The sequence below is a fragment of the Macrotis lagotis genome, chromosome 2 (assembly GCF_037893015.1).
Source record: "Macrotis lagotis isolate mMagLag1 chromosome 2, bilby.v1.9.chrom.fasta, whole genome shotgun sequence".
Taxonomy (NCBI): Eukaryota; Metazoa; Chordata; class Mammalia; order Peramelemorphia; family Peramelidae; genus Macrotis; species Macrotis lagotis.
In genome coordinates, this window is record NC_133659.1 from 218,431,588 (window position 1) to 218,450,390 (window position 18,803).

The 18,803-nt window shown below is 38.9% G+C and overlaps 1 protein-coding gene across 6 annotated transcripts in view; it reads left to right on the forward strand.

The window, feature by feature from the left end:
- Nucleotides 1-485: 485 nt before the first annotated feature.
- BPTF (bromodomain PHD finger transcription factor) overlaps nt 486-18,803 on the forward strand; it is a 184,002-nt gene continuing 165,684 nt past the window's right edge. For 4 of the 6 annotated variants that reach the window (XM_074224761.1, XM_074224760.1, XM_074224762.1 and 1 more), the window contains exon 1: nt 486-1,442. In XM_074224761.1, the coding sequence (XP_074080862.1) occupies nt 725-1,442 (718 nt within the window). In that variant the 5' untranslated portion in view covers nt 486-724. The remainder of the gene's footprint in view (nt 1,443-18,803) is intronic. The other 2 variants (XM_074224764.1, XM_074224763.1) reach the window with 1 other exon arrangement.

An 18,803-nucleotide genomic window follows, 5' to 3' on the forward strand; every position in this document is an offset into this window, starting at 1 on the left:
CGCCCCGCCGGCCCCCCCCCCCCCGCGGGGTCTCTGTCTCTGGTGCTGCCCGGGGTCCGCGTTCTGCGCCCCCCCCCCCCGCTCCGATCGGCCCCTCCCAGTCCTGCGCAGCCGCGGGGCTCCGCGTCTGGCTCGGCCCCAGCTTGGCGGAGAGGGGTCTCCCCGCCGCCGGGGGCTGGGGGTTCCCCTTGGGCGCCTCGGCTTGGGTGGGGGGGGGCGGGAAGGGGGGGAGGTGCGAGTTCCGAGGCGCTCTTCCCGGCGGGTCCCCGGGCCCGCGAGGGGGAGGGGCCGCACCTCGTGGCCCCCCCCTCTCCTTGGGGGGGGCCCGGGACCCCGGGGCGGCCCGGGCGCCCCACTCGGCGCGCCCCCGCCGGCTCGGCCAGGCCGCGGGCTCCCGCGCTCCCCCTAGAGGCGGCTGCGCGGCGCGGCCTCGGCGGCGGGGGCGTTCACGTGACCGCGCTCCAGGCCTGCTGCCGCTGTCGGTTCCCCCAGTCACCGAGCGAGAGGGAAGAAACAAGATGGCGGCTGGAGGCGATCGGGAGCGGGGCGCCGGCAATTCGGACTGAGACTTCTCCCTCCACCCGCTTCCGCCGGCCGGGCCCCCCCCGCCCCGACCCCGCGGGGCTCCCCACCCCGCCCCCAGCGGCTCCCCGCCGCCGCCCCTCGGCCGGTCCCCTCCCCCCCTCGGCTTCCCCTTCTCCCTCCCTCCCTCCTCGGCTCCGACATGAGGGGCAGGCGGGGCAGGCCGCCCAAGCAGCCCGCGGCGGGCGCTGCGGAGCGCGGCGCCCCGGCTCCCCCGCCGCCGCCGCCGCCGCCGCCGCCGCCCCCGCCGCCGCCGCCGCCGGCCGGGCCCATCGGGGGGCTGCGCTCCCGGCACCGCGGCAGCAGCCGGGGCAGGTGGGCCGCCGCCCAGGCGGAGGTGGCGCCCAAGGCGCGGCTGAGCTCTGCCCGGGGGGGCGGCGGGAGCCGGAGGAAGCCGCCGCCGCCGCAGCCGCCGCCGCCGCCGCCGCCGCCGCCGCAGCCGGCCGCCCCCCCGAGCGGCAGCCCCGGCGCCGGCGCCCCGGGCCGGGGGGGCAGAGGAGGCGGGGGCGGCAGAGCTGGCGGCAGCGGCGGCGGCGGCGGCGGCGGCGGCGGCGGCGGCGGCGGCCACCTGGCCCGGGCCACCCCGGCCAGGAGGAGCATCAGCAAAGTGGTGTACGATGACCACGAGAGCGAGGAGGAGGACGAGGACGAGGACATGGTCTCGGAGGAAGAGGAGGAGGAAGAGGGGGACCCCGAGGAGACGCAGGACTCCGAGGAGGAGGAGGAGGAGGAGGATATTATGGAGGAAGACGACGACGACGATGACTCCGATTATCCCGAGGAAATGGAAGACGACGACGATGCCAGCTATTGCACCGAGAGCAGCTTCAGGAGCCACAGCACCTACAGCAGTACCCCAGGTACCCACCCAGACCGGCGGCAGGGGGGCTCGCCTTCCCACCCGCCACCTCCTCACCCCCTCCACCCCGACACACAGACACACACACACACACACACACACTCACTCTCACTCTCACTCTCAAACTGTGCATCCTGCTCTAGCGTCACACCCCCCCACCCCCACCCCCAAAGAGAGGGGAAATGCAATTGCACATCAAGTGGCAAAAAACTAGATTTACAAGAGGAAAGAGGTGCATTGTTCAAAATGGAGATTGCATTGTTGCAGTTTGCAGGCCACACTCTTGTCTCCTCTCCCACTTTTGCCCCCCCCCCCCAAATTTGAGCCAGTGCAATGTGTCCATAAGACAGGATTGAGACCAAGGCACACACGTAACCATTGCCTTCCTTTTTTTTTATATAGACTTTGTTTTGCCTTTTTTCTTTTCTTTTTTTTTTCTTTTGAGGTAAGGGAGCCTCTTGTGTAGCAAGCCACTTTGCATGGCTGAACGTGAATTCTCTTTAGCGTTTGAGTATCATCTTTTAGAAGGCATGTTAGGTAAGGAGTTGTTGAGGGTGTAAACATGTAAATAACGTTGTTTCTACCCTTGCTTCTTTTCTTTTCCACCTTATTTGCTTTGTGTGGTTTTGAAATTGTCTCAAGGAATTAGCTGGACCACTTGTGTTGTTGGGGGAAACCTTAATTAGCTATACATGTGTTTGTTTTCATTCTTTGTGTATTAATGGGCACATGCAACAGTTGCCCTTAGGTGGCTGCTTTAAAAAAATAAAAATCGAACTAAAAGTGTACACTTGGTTGAAATTCAGTTTTGTTAAGCTCTAAATACCGATTGACTCTCCCAATCTCACATAAGCACTTTATTTCTTAGAAGCACCCCCATGTTCCTTGGGGAGTAGAGTTTCATGTCACCTGTTGCAGAAGATGGAATCTGATCATTTGAAGTAAATGTTGACCATCAACTTTTGGATCAATTTCAAAAAAAAATAATAATTGGAGAAGTTATTACAGTGTAGATTTTTTTAAAGCCTTATATTATTGAGTTTGAAAGTTCATCCTGGGTCTGAAGTGGCTTCTCTATGGTAACTCATTCTCTCCTGTTTTCTCAAAGAAGTTTCTTCAGACTAGTATTTAGTTAAAAATCACAATTGTACCTTTGTGCTAAATAGTATAGATGCAGTACACTCAGTTATGGAAAAAATGTTTTTAAGACTTAGTATCCTGTCTTGTTTTTCTTCTGTAATTCTGACAATTGGAATCAGTATCTTTTTTTAAAGACCACCCCTCCCCAAGTAAATTCCATAAGACCTTATATGACTAGTTTACAAGAATGAAGTGACTTTTATTTTTTTTATTTCAATGTTTATGGATTAAATGTTAAAATAGTATGAAATACTTTGATTTTTTTTTACTTTTCAGCTTGTGATACCTGAATAATTATGAACATGACTGTTCATTTAGCTGATCCACACATTTGTATTGTCTCAAAGAATTTCATTCATTGGATTAAAGATGCCATTTCTTGCCTAGAAGCAAGAAAGTGTTGACTTTTTCCTTTTTTTTCTTTTACTGAGAGAAAGAAGTAAATATTAAACATTTATCTTTTGAAGATATTAGTGATGTGCAAATTTTCAATTTTGTCAGTTGATATGCAACTTATAGAATAACAATATTCACCTTAAGAAATCACTGTGCTTTCTCTCTTCCCCCCCTTCTCTTTTCTCTCTCCCCCTCCTTCCCCTCCCCCTTTCCATCTCCCTTTTTCTCTCCCTCTTCTCTCTTTTCTCTAGCCTTTTTCTATTAAGGACTACACAGCTGAGTGAGCCATGTAGACTGAATAACACTTTTGAAGGAAGTTTCTTAAAGTTAGAGTTAAGACATTTGGCAAGGCAGTTTTTGTTTGCTTGAATTCTTATTTTTGAAGCCTAAGTAAAGAGGAGTTTTATCTACTCCCTTTTAATTAATTTTAAATGTCATCATCCACTTTAACTTTGTCTTAAACTCCTGGGTGTATTATGTGCCTTTTCATATAGTAGTAGTTAAAGTCTGCATTTGGGACAGTGATGAACTTCAGCCAATTTAACATAAATTTTGATCATTTGATTGTTTTTACCATGTAAATGTATTTATTTTGAATTTTGAAAACTTGTTTAAAAGTACCACTATCATTTTAGGTTTTTAAATATAAAGTTTGAAGAGTAAATGTTTTAAAATAGTACAGTTGCTTCCTAGAGGTTTTCCCCTTATTTTTGTGGATATGGTACCTCGTTTTTAATGTTTTGAGTTTGAAGCAGATTATTTCTAAATAATATGCTAAAAGATCTGTTTTGTATTTTGAACTTTTAGAATCAACTTGTCAAGTTTGTGCTAACTGGTTAAATTTACATATTTTACTGCTTTTTACTTCTTGAGAGGAAGGTAGTCAGATTTTTGCATTCTTGAATGATTATTGGAAAAACTGACTTAGGAATACTTGTAGAAATATAGGTGAGAAATTTGGATCTGTTTTGTATTTCTAAAACTTCTGAAAGAGAAATAGGGTTTTTTTGGTAGTTAAGAACACAGACTGCATTTATGTAGAATAGAATTATAGGTAAAATTTTTATTTGAAAAGATTGTTAGTAGACGAAATCAACTGAAAATCATCTGAAAAGGTTGGAGAACGGTAGAATTGGTTTTGTAAATGAAACTGTGCAAAAAAGAATTGCATGAGGTTACAGACTTTTTTTACAAACTTGATAAGCAATTGAGAATTTTTCTTTTATAGATAAAAAAGATAAAGTTCCTATATACTCATCACAGTTATTAGTGTTGTTGTAGATTTAGCCTCTATGAGGTATTGTTGAGACCTAGAAACAGAAATAATCTAGCCTAGGAACATTGACCAGTAGAAGTGACGACATATTTATGTTTCTTTTTTAACTCCACAATCATATATTTAGAGATAAAGGGGACCTTGGGAGTCATCAGATCCAATTGTCTCATTTAACCGATGAAGAAGATTGAGATCCAAGGTCATCTAGGTACTGAGTACTGGAGCTGGGAATTGAATCTAGATTCTGTGATTCTGAATTCTATTTCTTTTACACTAACTTCACTTAGCCTATGTCATAGAAAACTTTCAAAATAAACTTGACATCCTTTTATAGTAGGGCTATATATATTCTCTGAAATTAGTCTCCGATTTGTCTATTTGAAATGAAATGTTTCTTTTTATTGAAATGTTTCTTGTATCCAGTATCTTTGGAGTTGCTGAAAATTCATACAATGAATTTTGACATTCAGTATCAAAATTTTTAGAAAAGAGGAACCAAAGGACATAATTTTTGTGAGAACTTTTAGAAAGTTTCTTTAAATAAATTGGTAGTGGAACTTCTTTGCAAGCAATGGGGCTTCTTGTTCTTATTCAGCTTGATCTGGATTGATTGCTAATTTGGAAACACCCATAAACTACAGGTTTTATCTAAATTTATTCAATTATGGAAGCTGTCTAAGACCTGGAGTTGTAAGATATTACTAAATTCATAATTTGAGTAATCTGAATTATTCTAATATAAATATTTGTTCCCTAAGAATTAATTCCTCATACATTAATATAGGATGGATTCTTTTGGTGTACTTCTGGTGATCCCACCCCCACCCCCACCCCCAGAACTATGCTTATTTTATGTCTCTGAAGAAGTAGACTTTAGGAGGTACAAGAAGTGATGGAAAGTGTTTGAAGAACCACTGGGCTGAAGGGCCTCAACAGTTGTACTAAAGTTCAGAAGCAACTGCTTTGCTACTTTACTTGTGTGACTGTAGGCAAACACTTGACCTCTCTGGGCCTCAGTTTCTTCATTTGTAAAATGAAGGTGCTGACTAGGGTTAGATAACTAGTTTCTTACAAATCCAAATCTATGTTCTTATGAACATCTGGTATGTATTTATTAGCCATTGTTATGTCTTTATGAACCCTAGATTTGTAGTTTTTTTCTTGAGGGCATTCTCTGATGGTGTTTATCTTTCTTCACAGTAGTCATGCTATTAGAATGTATGAATATATTTAGAGGACTTTATATAAATTTGTATAAAGTTGCATAATACTCTGGCTTGGAGTTCTGAACTTCACTTTTTGGCTATTTTCATCCCATTTCTCCTTTTGTATATGTATCACCTCATTTGTGGCTCTCTTTGTTTTCCTGGGTTCCTGTCTCTAGTCTGAGAGACAGCCTAGAAAACAAACCTAGCAAAAGCTGTAAGACTTCTTTTTTTTAAATTTATTTTTATTAAAGATATTATTTGAGTTTTACAATTCCCCCCCAATCTTGCTTCCCTCCCCCCACCCCCCCACAGCAAGCAGTCTGTCAGTCTTTGCTTTGTTTCCATGTTTTACCTTGATCCAAATTGGGTGTGATGAGAGAGAAATCATATCCTCAAAGAAGAGAAGTCTAAGAGGTGACAAGATCAGACAATAAGATATCTGTTTTTTTCTAAATTAAAGGGAATAGTCCTTACACTTTGTTCAAACTCCACAGCTCCTTATCTGGATACAGATGGCACTCTTCTTTGCAGACAGCCCAAAATTGTTCCCGATTGTTGCACTGATGGAATGAGCAAGTCCTTCAAGGTTGAACATCACACCCTTGTTGCTGTTAGGGTATACGGTGTTTTTCTGGTTCTGCTCATGTCACCCAGCATCAGTTCATGCAAATCCCTCCAGGCTTCCCTGAAATCCCGTCCCTCCTGGTTTCTAATAGAACAATAGTGTTCCATGACATACATATACCACAGTTTGCTAAGCCATTCCCCAATTGAAGGACATTTACTTGATTTCCAATTCTTTGCCACCACAAACAGGGCTGCTATAAATATTTTTGTACAAGTAATGTTTTTTTACCCTTTTTCATCATCTCTTCAGGGTATAGACCCAGTAGTGGTATTGCTGTGTCAAAGGGTATGCACATTTTTGTTGCCCTTTGGGCATAAATAAGCTGTAAGACTTCTTACCTGGAAGGGGTTTTCCGCTTAACAAATCCTCTAGAGTTCTAGCCATGTCCTTCATTTCTTCAGTGATGCCTCCTTCACTGCAATAGTCCATTTTAATATTTTTTGCAATGTTTCCCCTATTCACCTTCTCTTACTTCCCTTTACCCAAGTTGAAAAAAAGAAAATAAATTTTTTAAAACTATGCATAATCAAGCAAAACTATTTCCCACTTTGGCTATGTCCAAAAAGATATTTCTCAGTCATCAATCCATCACCTCTTTGTCAGAAGGGGGGATAGCATTCCTTCTCGTTGGTTCTCTCTCTCTCTCTGTAATCATGATACAGCCCAACTTTGATCACTTTCTTCAGTAAACTTCAATTTCATTCACAGTTACATTTGGAAGCACATATATCAGTCTTAGATTATATACAGTTTTAGGAAATTTAATGGTTTGATGCTTAGTGGTCTTTTCTTCTCAAGTAGATTGAAAACTACTGGAAGATATGGGATAATACTTCTACTTCCTTTTCTGTTCCACCATTCTTAGTACAATTCTAGGCACATAACCATAGATAAATGTGGTTGGTGAAACTTTGAATTTGGAATAAGTAGACCTGACCTATGTTTTGAAAGCCTGCTTATTGCTAATGTGACCTTAAGCAAGTCATTTAGCTTTTCCAGACCTCAGATTTCACATTTATAAAAGTGAGGGACTTGGACTACTTGATTTCTAAGTACTGTTCTAGCTCTATGATTCAAAATACTTTTGAACTGTTTTATCTGTGTAAAATTATTCAAAAGTGATTAAGAATAAGAAGAACAATTAAAATGCACAGGACTTAAAGATAATTAACTTTTTTTGATAAGCATTCAACCATACATTGCTGCTTCTTTTTTTTTTTAAGTTTTTTTCAAGGCAAATGGGGTTAAGTGGCTTGCCCAAGGCCACACAGCTAGGTAATTATTAAGTGTCTGAGACCGGATTTGAACCCAGGTACTCCTGACTCCAGGGCCGGTGCTATATCCACTATGCCATCTAGCCGCCCCCATACATTGTTTCTTGATAGGAGTATTAAAGCATGGGCTCATTTTAGATGTAATAAAAACAATACGTTTCTGTTTTACCTATTAATAGAATATGCAACTAATTTAAGTGTATCATTTCAAAGTTTTCACTATGTCACACTAGCCATTTTTTTTCAGCCTCCTTGGAAGATCTTGTAGCAGTTCTTTTTTTCTTTTTGTTCTACCACTATAACTGACATTAGAGATCTCTAACTCTCCTGGAATATTGCAGAATAGCCTCTTAAACAGTATTCTTCTGGGCTTCATTTTCTACTTTCCTCCCATCCAAGTTAAACACCACTGTCATATTAATCTTTTATTTAATTATTTATTCATTCAAAGCCCATTAAGGGTTTCCTGTTGCCTGTGAAATAAAATCAGATTCCCTACTCTGACATTCAAAGGTCTTTATAACTTCTTGTCCCCCTTTCTAGGCTTGCATGACTCCCCATTAGTCCCCTAGCCAAATTGACTATTTGCCTGTCTGTGTCTTTTTTTCTTCCTCTTCTCTCTTTACCCCTGCCCCTGTTCCTGGTTTATACCTTGCTTTCGTTTTGTGTTTTGTCATCTTAGTCAATGAAGGCAGGTGCTGTGTCAGATTTACTTAGTATCTCCCTTAGCGCCCAGCCCCATAGCCTGCATATAGATGGTACATAGGATTTGTTGAATTGAGACAGCATTTATTTTGGGGAAAGATCCTGGGATTATGTGCCAGAGTATTTGTGTTCAAACCTCAACCCTCAGCCTTGCTACTACCTATCTTTGTGATTTTTATTGGACAAGTCATTTAATTCTTTTGATCCCAATCAGAGTGAATTGGATGATCTTTGAGGTCTAAATGGATTAGATAATGGCTTAGATAATGGGTCTATATCTGTGATCCTGTTAGGGGTAAATAGAAAATATCAGGTTTAGAACATATATTTAACATCACTTCAGTTTTTGGAGCTGTCATGAAATTTTAAAGGGAAGAGATCAGATACAATTCCAACAGAATGCAAACTCCTTGAGCACAAGAGAGAATCTCACTTTTGCTTTTGTATCTACAGTAGCTAGTCGATCAATGAACAAGTATTTAATGTTTATTATGTGTCTGAATTTACGGTGAACTGTGAATGCAAATAAAGGCATAAACATTCCCTACCTTTGAAAGACTCACAGTCTAATAGGGGAGATATGTGTAAACAGCTGTGTACAAACAAGATACGTACAAGGTAAGACTGGAGATTATCAATAGAGGAAAGGGGAACATTAAGGGAGGGCTAGCATTATGGAAGTTTCATGAAGGAAGCCAAGAGCAGAGACAAGGGAGAGAGAGCATTCTAGGCCTGGGATATAGCTATTGAAAATGCATAGAATCTTTTGTGTGAGGATAAGCCCAGAGGACAGCTTCACTGGATCTTAGAATATCTGGAGAGGAAAATAAAATGAAAGAAGATGGGAAAAGGAAGAAGGAGCCAGCTTATGAAGGGCTTTAAAATTCTAAAAATAGATTTTATATTTGGTCCTGGAGGTATTAAATAGTTACTGGATTGTATTGAGTAGTGAGAGTGTTCACTTGATAGCAGACTGAAGGATGGATTGTAGTGAGAAGAGACTCAAGGAAGGGAGACCAACTAGCAGGCTATCACAGTAATAGTTTAGGCAAGAGACAGTGAGGGCCTACACTAGGGTGGTGGAAGTGTCAGAGGAGAGAAGAAGGTTGTATACTAGAGATATCATGAAGGCAGATGAGACAGCACCTTCCCCAAAATTGGGGCTCTGGGAGTTGAGAGAAGATTGAGGAATTGAAGACAACACATACATTCCTAGCCTGGGTGACTGGGAAGATAGTGTTGTCCTCTATAGAAATAGGGAAATTAGGAAGAGGAATTGACTTTGGGAATAGTTAATGAGCTTAATTTTGGACATATTGTGCCTCCTGGGACATTGAGGTCAATAGGTTCAAAAGGGGGCTGGAAAGTTGAGAATGTTAAGTTAGGAGAGAGATGAGATCTGGATAAGTAGACCTGAAAATCATTTGTATTGAGATGATAATTGAATCCATGGAAGCTAATAAAATCACCGAGCAAAGGAGTAAAGAGAGAAAAAAGAAGGTCCAGGACCAGAGCCTTGGAAGATGCCCACTGTTAATGGGTGACCTGAATGAAGGTCCAACAAAGTGGATTGAGGAACAGTCAGCTAAATAGAAGGAGAACCAAGAAAGGGAAGTGTCTGAAAAACTCAGGGAGGATAGTATAAATGAGAGGAGACTGATCAGGTCAAACGATACAGAAACTTCATGAAGGATGAGGATTGAGAAAAGGCCATTGAATTTAGCATTGGCAACTTTGGAGAGAGCAGTTTCAGTTGAATGATGAGGTTGGAAGACAATCTGAAGAGAGTTAAGAGAGTGAGAGGAAAGAAAATGGAGACATATTTTAGATGTTTTTCCCAAGGAGTTTAGCTACAAACACATACACTATGACATTCTCTCCTACTGTAGTTCTTTTTTACCTACACATCATCAGATGTGTGCTTATGTAAAACAATGCCATTCTAAACTATAGTCCTCTCAGACACTTTTTTATGTGGCTATTCCCTATATGTCTCCTCTCTTTTTTTCCTGCTTCATTTATAACTTAAAAGAATCCTATTCCAGAGAACTCTGTCCAAATTAAGATGTATACAAACAAAATAGGATCATAGCTCTAGAAATGGAAGAGACCTCAGAGATGAGCTAGTTTGGCTCTCATTTATCAAATGGGGAAAAATGAGGTGGGGGTGGGGATAGGGTAGTGAGGTTAAATAACTTGCCCAGGGTTTCAAAGGAGTAAGTGGCAGAGACTAGATTTGAATCCAGTTTGCCAACTTCAGAGTCAGTATGCTATACACTGCATAGAAGTGTTTAGAAACAGAGAAATGGAACTAACAGGAAATATTAGAGCGAAAGGAAAGGTATATTTACATTATCATTTTGAATTAAATTTAAATGGCCCATAAAAATTCATTTCAATTTTTGCCCTCCCTCAGCTGCTTTACAAGAATCACAACACACACACACACACACACACACACACAAAGACAGCATGGCACTGAGGGTAACCCCTGGGAAAGTCTTTTCTGCTCTCAGTGCTCTAGATCTCTAGATGACCCTTTCAGGCTGCTTATAAGTTGGTAAGTGCCCTGATTGCACTGATTGAGTTCTCTATGTCAATGACATCAGTCATAGGTCCAAGTCCCTCTCTCGGTTCCAAGAAACAACCAACACAGATTCATTTGAACTTCAGCTTCTTTCTCTTCGAAGTTCAATATTTCCTGAAAATGTCAGAAAACAATGAAATGGCCAAGTGTATGAGAAATTTAAACTTAGAATTGAAAAGGGTCACTTTGGTATTTCAGTATACTTTAAGTCCATAAAAGGAAAAGTGCTACAGAAGGTATTTCTAAAACTGGGTGGCTAGAAAGTAACATTTCCCCTCAGATCTGGATTCTTGTTCACCCTCCAATGAAATTAACAAACTGCACTTTCACTCCCAAGACTTGAATAAAATGTGCCTAAAATGCCCATCCTATCTACCTATAAATATGGACAGACAAAAATAAAAAATACAATGATAAAACAAAAATTTTAAAACATTTGTTGAAGTTAAATCCTGTGTTAGTCATGGAGCTAGCTAGCTGTTGGTGCCTACCACACCACCTGCTTGCTTGCCAATATGGAAACCAAAAAAAGCTCTACTTGCTTCCAGGTGCAGGGATCTTAAAGAGTAGAAATTTTTTTTTTTAGGTTTTTGCACGGCAAATGGGGTTAAGTGGCTTGCCCAAGGCCACACTTCTAGGTAATTATTAAGTGTCTGAGACCGGACTTGAACCCAGGTACTCCTGACTCCAGGGCCGGTGCTTTATCCACTGCGCCACCTAGCCACCCCTAGAGTAGAAATTTTTACATAGAAAATATCAGTGGCAGCTGCAAAGTTGGAGGAAATTCTTCAAGTTCCCCTGAGTCAATCAAAAAGGATAGATTTCTTGAGTATGGGTGGCCCAAACAGTTCTATTCAAGTTTGGGTTAAATCCAAAAAAATACTTCTCCAATTTAAGGAGCAATAGAATCTTGTGTCAATTATTGACTAAAATAAGTAATAATAATCTTAAATGTGGATAGTCTTTTGAAAATACTTTCATTTACATATTAATGATTTATGTTTTCTTTACAATCTGGTTAAGGGTCCCATGCAATCCTTTCTGTTAGTTCAGAATACATATTAAAAAATTTAAAAAACCGAATCCTATATGTTAACCATCGCATTGATACTATTTTCTCTTTAGGTTATACTAACACTCTTCTCTCCTGGTTGGCCTCTTATCTGACCTTCTCAGTCTGAATGTTCCCAAAATCTGTCCAAGCTCCACTCTTCCCCCCACTACCAGGAATTTTTAAGTTGTCTTATGTTGTGGATCCTTCTGGAAGTTTAATGAATTCTAGGGAATCCCTTCTTATTATCCATTATCACAGAATAATATTTTCAAAAACATAAATTACATAGGATTATAAATGAAACCAATTATATTAAATAAAGCTGTTACTTTTTTTTTTCCATTTTAAGTTCATGGACTCCTTGACTCTCTCCGTGGAATCCTGGTTAAGAATCTCTTTTCAGGAGCGGCTAAGTGGTGCAGTGGATACAGCACGAGCCCTAAAGTCAGGAATACCTGAGTTCAAATCTGGCCTCAGACACTTAATAATTACCTAGCAGTGTGGCCTTGGGCAAGCCACTTAACCTGTTGCCTTGCAAAAAAAACCTAAAAAAAATAATCTCTGTTCTGTATTCTCAACTCAGTAACAGCATCAACTCCTATAGGTTTAATTATTATCTCTATGCAGACAGTTCCCTTATCTATAGATCCAACCTTAGCCTCTCTCTCCCAGCTTCAGTCCCACATTACAAATTTCCTATTGGATATTTCAAATCAGATGTCCTTTGAAACTCAACATGTTTAAAATTAAACTCAATACCTTTCTTCCTAAATCCTCACTTTCAAATTTCCCTAATTCTATCTAAGGTAACACCATCCTTCCAGTGACCTGCATGTTTGCCAAAAACTTTTGCAAGATTCTAGACTATTCATTTGTCCACAGCCACATATTCAAACAATGCCAAATTTTGCTATTTACCTTGCTACCTACAACATCTCTCAAACTCATGCCCCTCTCTCCACTCAAATAACTACAAACTTAGTTCAGGCCCTCATTATCTTTCACCTAGATTACTATTCACCCTACTTCAAGTCTCTTTCTACTCTATTCCTACAGCTAGAGTGCTGTCAAACTAATTTTCCTTAAGAATAAATCTGGGGGAGGGGCAGCTAGGTGGCATAGTGGATAAAGCACTGGAAGTTAGTTCCAGTGTGATTTAAAAAAAAGCTGGGCTAATCCATCACTTAGTAAGTAATTATTAAAAACCTACTGTTTCAGAGACCTCTGTAACTCTTATGGGCTTAGATCTGAGGATAGAAGTACATACTAGCCCTACACCTTAGGGAGGTTATATTCTAATGGGGGATTCAACATGTATAATACATACAGATCTATATATCTATATATCTATTTTATATACATATGTTTTATCAGTGTATTTTTTATTTTTGTCCATATTTATAGGTAGATAGGGTGGGCATTTTAGGCATTTAACCCCGTTTGCCTTGTAAAAACCTAAAATGAATGAATGAATGAATGAATGAATGAATGAATCTGGGGGCGGCTAGGTGGTGCAGTGGATAGAGTACCAGCCCTGGAGTCAGGAGTACCTGAGTTCAAATCTGACCTCAGGCACTTAATTACTTAGCTGTGTGGCCTTGGGCAAATCACTTAACCCCATTTGCCTTGCAAAAACCAAAAAAAAAAAAAAGAATAAATCTGACCATGGACACAACTAACTAGACTCTAAGATAAAATATAAATTCCAATAGTTAAGCTTTTAAAGACCTATACCACTGGTGTTAAACTCAAATAGAAACATAGAAACAAGACCACTAAATTGTACATAAGGATCCCTGCAGGCTGCATACAGATTTATAAAACCACATATTGACATTATACTTTACTGCATTTTTATTTTGTTAAATATCAGGCAACACTCAAGAACTCTGAGGGCCATGGCTGCCATATGTGTGTTTGACACCCCTGTTCTATACACTCTACCTCCAACCTATTTTTCAGACACATTCCTTCACCTTATTCTCCTTCCCACATACGGGATCCAACCAGACAGGCTTTTTCCATTCTTCCTCACTCAAGATCTTCCACCTTCTGTTTCTTTGCATTGACCATCTCCTGAGCCTGAAATGCATTCCTCTCCTTACCTCTCCCTCACATCTCTTTTCCTTTAATATGACACCAAGGCACCAGATTTTAAAAGATTCCTTTCGTGATTCCCCAACTGCTAGTGCCTTCCTTCCCTACTACTTTATGTTTCTATTTTGTACTGTTATATGCTGCATATATTCACACATGGATTAAAATATATTTTATATGTTTGTGAGTGAGAGATAGAAACATAGAGGATAAATTATTGAAAATGAAGAAAGTCTCTTTTTGAGTTTCATTGTATACTATTGTAGATTTTTGTCTCACCAAACTTTGGATTCACCTATAATTAAAATTAAGAATGGAAATATTTCAGCAAATGTAATCATAATAAAAATAATTTTTATAAATTTGAGCAGAAATTAGAAAAAAAGCAAAATCTAGAGGAAAAAAGTATGAAAAGGAAAGGAGTGAGGAGCAATCTGGAGGAAAAAGTGAAACCAGGATATTTCCTTAAAGAACTCATCTTCAGTCCCATTCCTCCCTGTAACTAACTAGTTTGAATCTGTGTTGACCCAGAGCCCAGTTAGTGGGCTAGTGTACCAAAACCTTCAGCTCTTCATCTGTCCAGGGATCTCTGTCTGTCTATTCATGGTCTCTTCCTCAGAAGTTCTCAGCTCAGTGAATTGTACACTTAGTGGACAGAATTCTCAAAATAAGATCAGGATCCCTGACTTACCCATAAGAACTCATTCAGATATTCATTTTATATTTGATCTTAATGGCTGGAGATAGGGGTGGCCAACATATTCTTAATTTTAAGAAATTTGACAGTTCATATGATATTAATTTAAAGACTAGATATAGCTGTTGACCGCAGAAGAGAGGTCATGTGACTTTTAAAATAAGGAGGTTGATTGAATAAGATGCCAAAGGAGAATCCTAGGTTGAAAGATTTTGAAACTAAACTTAGGAACTGATTTTTAAAGTACCAGTATTCCTTAAATTGATCAAATTAATCAAGTATTCTTATTTCTCAATTATAAAATTTTTCTTCGGCCCTTGTGGTCAAATTGTTTAGACGTAAACTATTCAGAGAAAAGAATGTATCTATCGGCCAATAATGTATATTTTATAGAATTTCATGTTAATATGTATTAAATTCCCTATAGATTTTCTAAGAAAGCATGTATTCCATTTCTACATTTGTGTGCTTGAATTTTTGAATTAATACACAAGGGAGGAAATATGAATTGGCTTGCCCAAGGCCACACAGCTAGGTAATTATGAAGTGTCTGAGACTGGATTTGAACCCAGGTACTCCTGACTCCAGGGCCGGTGGTTTATCTACTGTGCCACCTAGCCGCCCCATTAGAGTTGAGTATAATGACCTAGTGGTTCCAATTTCAGTCAGTTCTGTATTTTTATAAAATTGATGCAAAAGTAGTATGAAAACATTCTTATACTTTATTTCTCAGATAAAACAGGCATCTTTAGAATTCACATATTAATAATACACATGGAATTTATTTTGTCTTCATTCTCTATCCTATTAATGCTATGGTTAAGGTTTTGTTTTAAAAAGTATTTTTCCTCTAAATTCTTGCCAGTTCATATACCAAACAATATTTCACATATTTTGGTTTCTCAATCAATAAAATGCTTTTTCTTGCCAACATTCTTCTCTCCCTGTCTAAGGACGAGTCTACACTATTCAAGGTATAGAAATAAATATTTTAAAAACTCTTAATTCTCTCCATATTTCTGGTAATTGACATTTGTAAAGCACTTTATATACATAATCTTATTTGATCCCAATACAAACAATCATTTAAGGCAGGTACAGCAGATTATTATTAACCTTGTTTTGCAAGTGGAGGGGATTGGGGCTCAAAAGATAAGTTGTTTGACCAAGGTTACACAACTAGAAAGTGTAAGAGGTAAGATTTGAACCTTGTTCTTAACTGATTTTGAGACCAGCCCTATTTCCCCTATATACTGCTTCTTAATCTCTGGATATAGATGTATAGACATTTGAGGTACATATACATTTTACCCTAAATTTTCATGGGATTGCTGTGGTCCTCCTTTCCTCTATTGGAAACCTTCAAGCTCAACTTCTTTTAGGAATATTATCCCAAATTATTTGAGCAAATTGTAAATCTTCTCTAGCTTGAAAAATAGACTAACAATATATATAGATCATTTTATTTATAGATTATTTATTTATTATATAGATTTTATTTATAGATTATTTTATCTATATTATAGATCATTTTTATTTTAAAGTTTACAGACTGCTTAAAAATAGAGTATTTCATTTAATTTTCACACTGTTCTGTGAGGTAGGTGCTGTTATTATTCTTGTTTATAATTGTCAGAACTGATCAGTTAAGTAACTTGCCTAGGGCAACAGATTTGCTAATTGTCAAAGGTAAGATTCCAGCTCCAGCCTTTGGGATGCCAAGTCTGCAATAGTTTGCCAGTGGGTCTCAAACCTTTTGGTCACAGGATGACTTTACACTCTTAAAATTTCGGGGACCCCAGAGAGCTTTTGTTTATAGTGTGTGTATGTTAATATATACATACAAATATATATAATATATATAAGTTGATATTAGAAATTAAAACACATTTTAAGATATTTGATTCATTAAATATAATGTAAACATAAATTTTTCTGTGAAAAATTATTTTTAAAAATATTTGATGAGAAAAGTGGCATTGTTTTACATATTTTTTGCAAGATTCTTTAATGTCTGGCTTTATCAGAGACAGTTCTCAAATGGGCTTCTTCATTCAGTCTGTTGTGATATATTGTTTTGGTTTGAAGTACATGAAGCAAATCTGGCCTCATAGAGGGGTGGTTTTTTTCCAATTTTTTATTTTATTTGTTTTCCAATTATATACAATAGTAGTTTCTACCTATCATTTTTTGTAAGGTTTTGAATGTTACAATTTTTCTCTCCCTCCCTTCCCTCCCCCCACCCATCCCATAGAAGGCAGTCTGATAATCTTTAATTGTTTCCATGCTATACATTGATCGAAATTGAATGTATTGAGAGAGAAATCATATCCTTGAGGAGAAAATAAAATATTAGAGATAGACACTTTAAAAAAAATTGAAGGTAACAGACCACAATTTGTCCAGCCATTCCCCAATTGATGAACATTCACTTGATTTCCAATTCTTTGCTACCTCAAACAGTGCTGCTATGAATATTTTTGTACAAGTGATGTTTTTAACCCTTTTTCATGATCTCTTCATGTATAGACCCAGGTATTGCTGGACAAAGGGTATGTACATTTTTATTGCCCTTTGGGTATAATTCCAAATTGCTCTCCAGAAAGGTTGGATGAGTTCACAGCTCCACCAACAATGTATTAGGGTCTCAAGATTTCCCACATCCCTTCCAACATTGAACACTGTCCTTTCTGGTCATATTAGCCAATCTGATAGGTGTGAGATAGTACCTCAGAAATGCCTTAATTTACATTTCTCTAATCATTAATGATTTAGAGAAATTTTTCATGTGACTATGGATAACTTTGATTTTCTTATCTGGAAATTGCTTTTGTAGATCCTTTGACCATTTGTCAGTTGGAATGGCTTGTTTTTTTTAAATATAAATTTGACTCAGTTCTTTATATATTTTAGAAATGAGTCCTTTGTCAGAAATACTAGTTGTAAAAATTGTTTCCCAATTTACTACATTTCTTCTGATCTTGGTTACAGTGGCTTTGTGCAAAATTTTTTTAATTTAATGCAATCAAATTACCTAATTTGTTTTTAATGATGTTCTCTATCTCTTCCTTGGTCATGTACTACTTCCCTTTCCATTCTCCTAGTTTGCTTATAATACTGACTTTTATGTCTAAAATCCTTGTACCCATTTTGATTTTATCTTGGTATAGGGTGTGAAATGTTGGTCGAATCCGAGTTTCTGCCGTACTAACAACTTCCAATTTGACAATAGACAAATAACATATTAATATCATGAGAAGTTTTTATCTTAGGGACCCCTAGAGGTCCATAACACACTTGTAGAATTACTGTTGTCACTTTGATTTTTAGATATAAATTTCAGAAAAGAAGCATATATTCATCACATTAGTTACTTGAGATTTTTTTTTTATTGTTGTTTAGTCATTTCAGTCTAGGCTGCCTCTTTGACCCCATTTGGAGCTTTCTTGGGGATAGTTTGCCATTTCCTTCCCCTGCTCACTTTATAGATGAGGAAATTGAGACAAATAGGGTTAAGTGACTTGCTCAGGGTCACACTGCTAGCTAGTGCCTGAGGCTAGATTTAAATTCATGAAAATGTCTTGAAAATTAGTCTGGGGAGGAAGCTAGGTGGTGCAGTGGATAGAGCACTGGCCCTGGAGTCAGGAGTACCTGAATTCAAATCTGGCCTCAGACATTTAATAATTGCCTAGAATTTCAAAAAACAACAACAAAAAATTCCATCTTCTAAAAAAAGGGGGAAAAAAAGAAAATTAGTTTGACTTCAGATTGTGCTCTCCACTGTGCTTTGTACCTGTGGATTAGACTTTGTTTATACTCAGAAAATAAATATTCTGAAATTCTTATATGGAATTTTCTTAACCCAGATTTATATTTAATTTCCAGATATATTATTTTTACATTTGTATCATTTTCCAAACTCATTTCCTTTCTATTCACCTTTCCAAATTTCACCATTTCAGTTGATAGCACCACCATTCTTTCAATCACTTAGTTTTATAAACTTGGAGTTATTTCTGACTCTTCCTTCTCCTACCTACCCCCAACCAATTAATTGTCAAATCTTTTCATTTCTATTTCTGCAATTTGTTCCTTTTTATTTATTTGCACAATCTCTACCCTTCTTTTCTTGCCCTTAATCACCTCTCAAAAGAATTGCTATCATGCACAAAATTGATATTCTTAAAATACAGATCCGTTGCTCTCTCCCTTTACCTGAAAACATTCATTGACTTCTTGACTTTAGGATAAAATTCAGAATCTTCAGCCTAGCATTTAAAACCTTCCACAATTAGGCTTC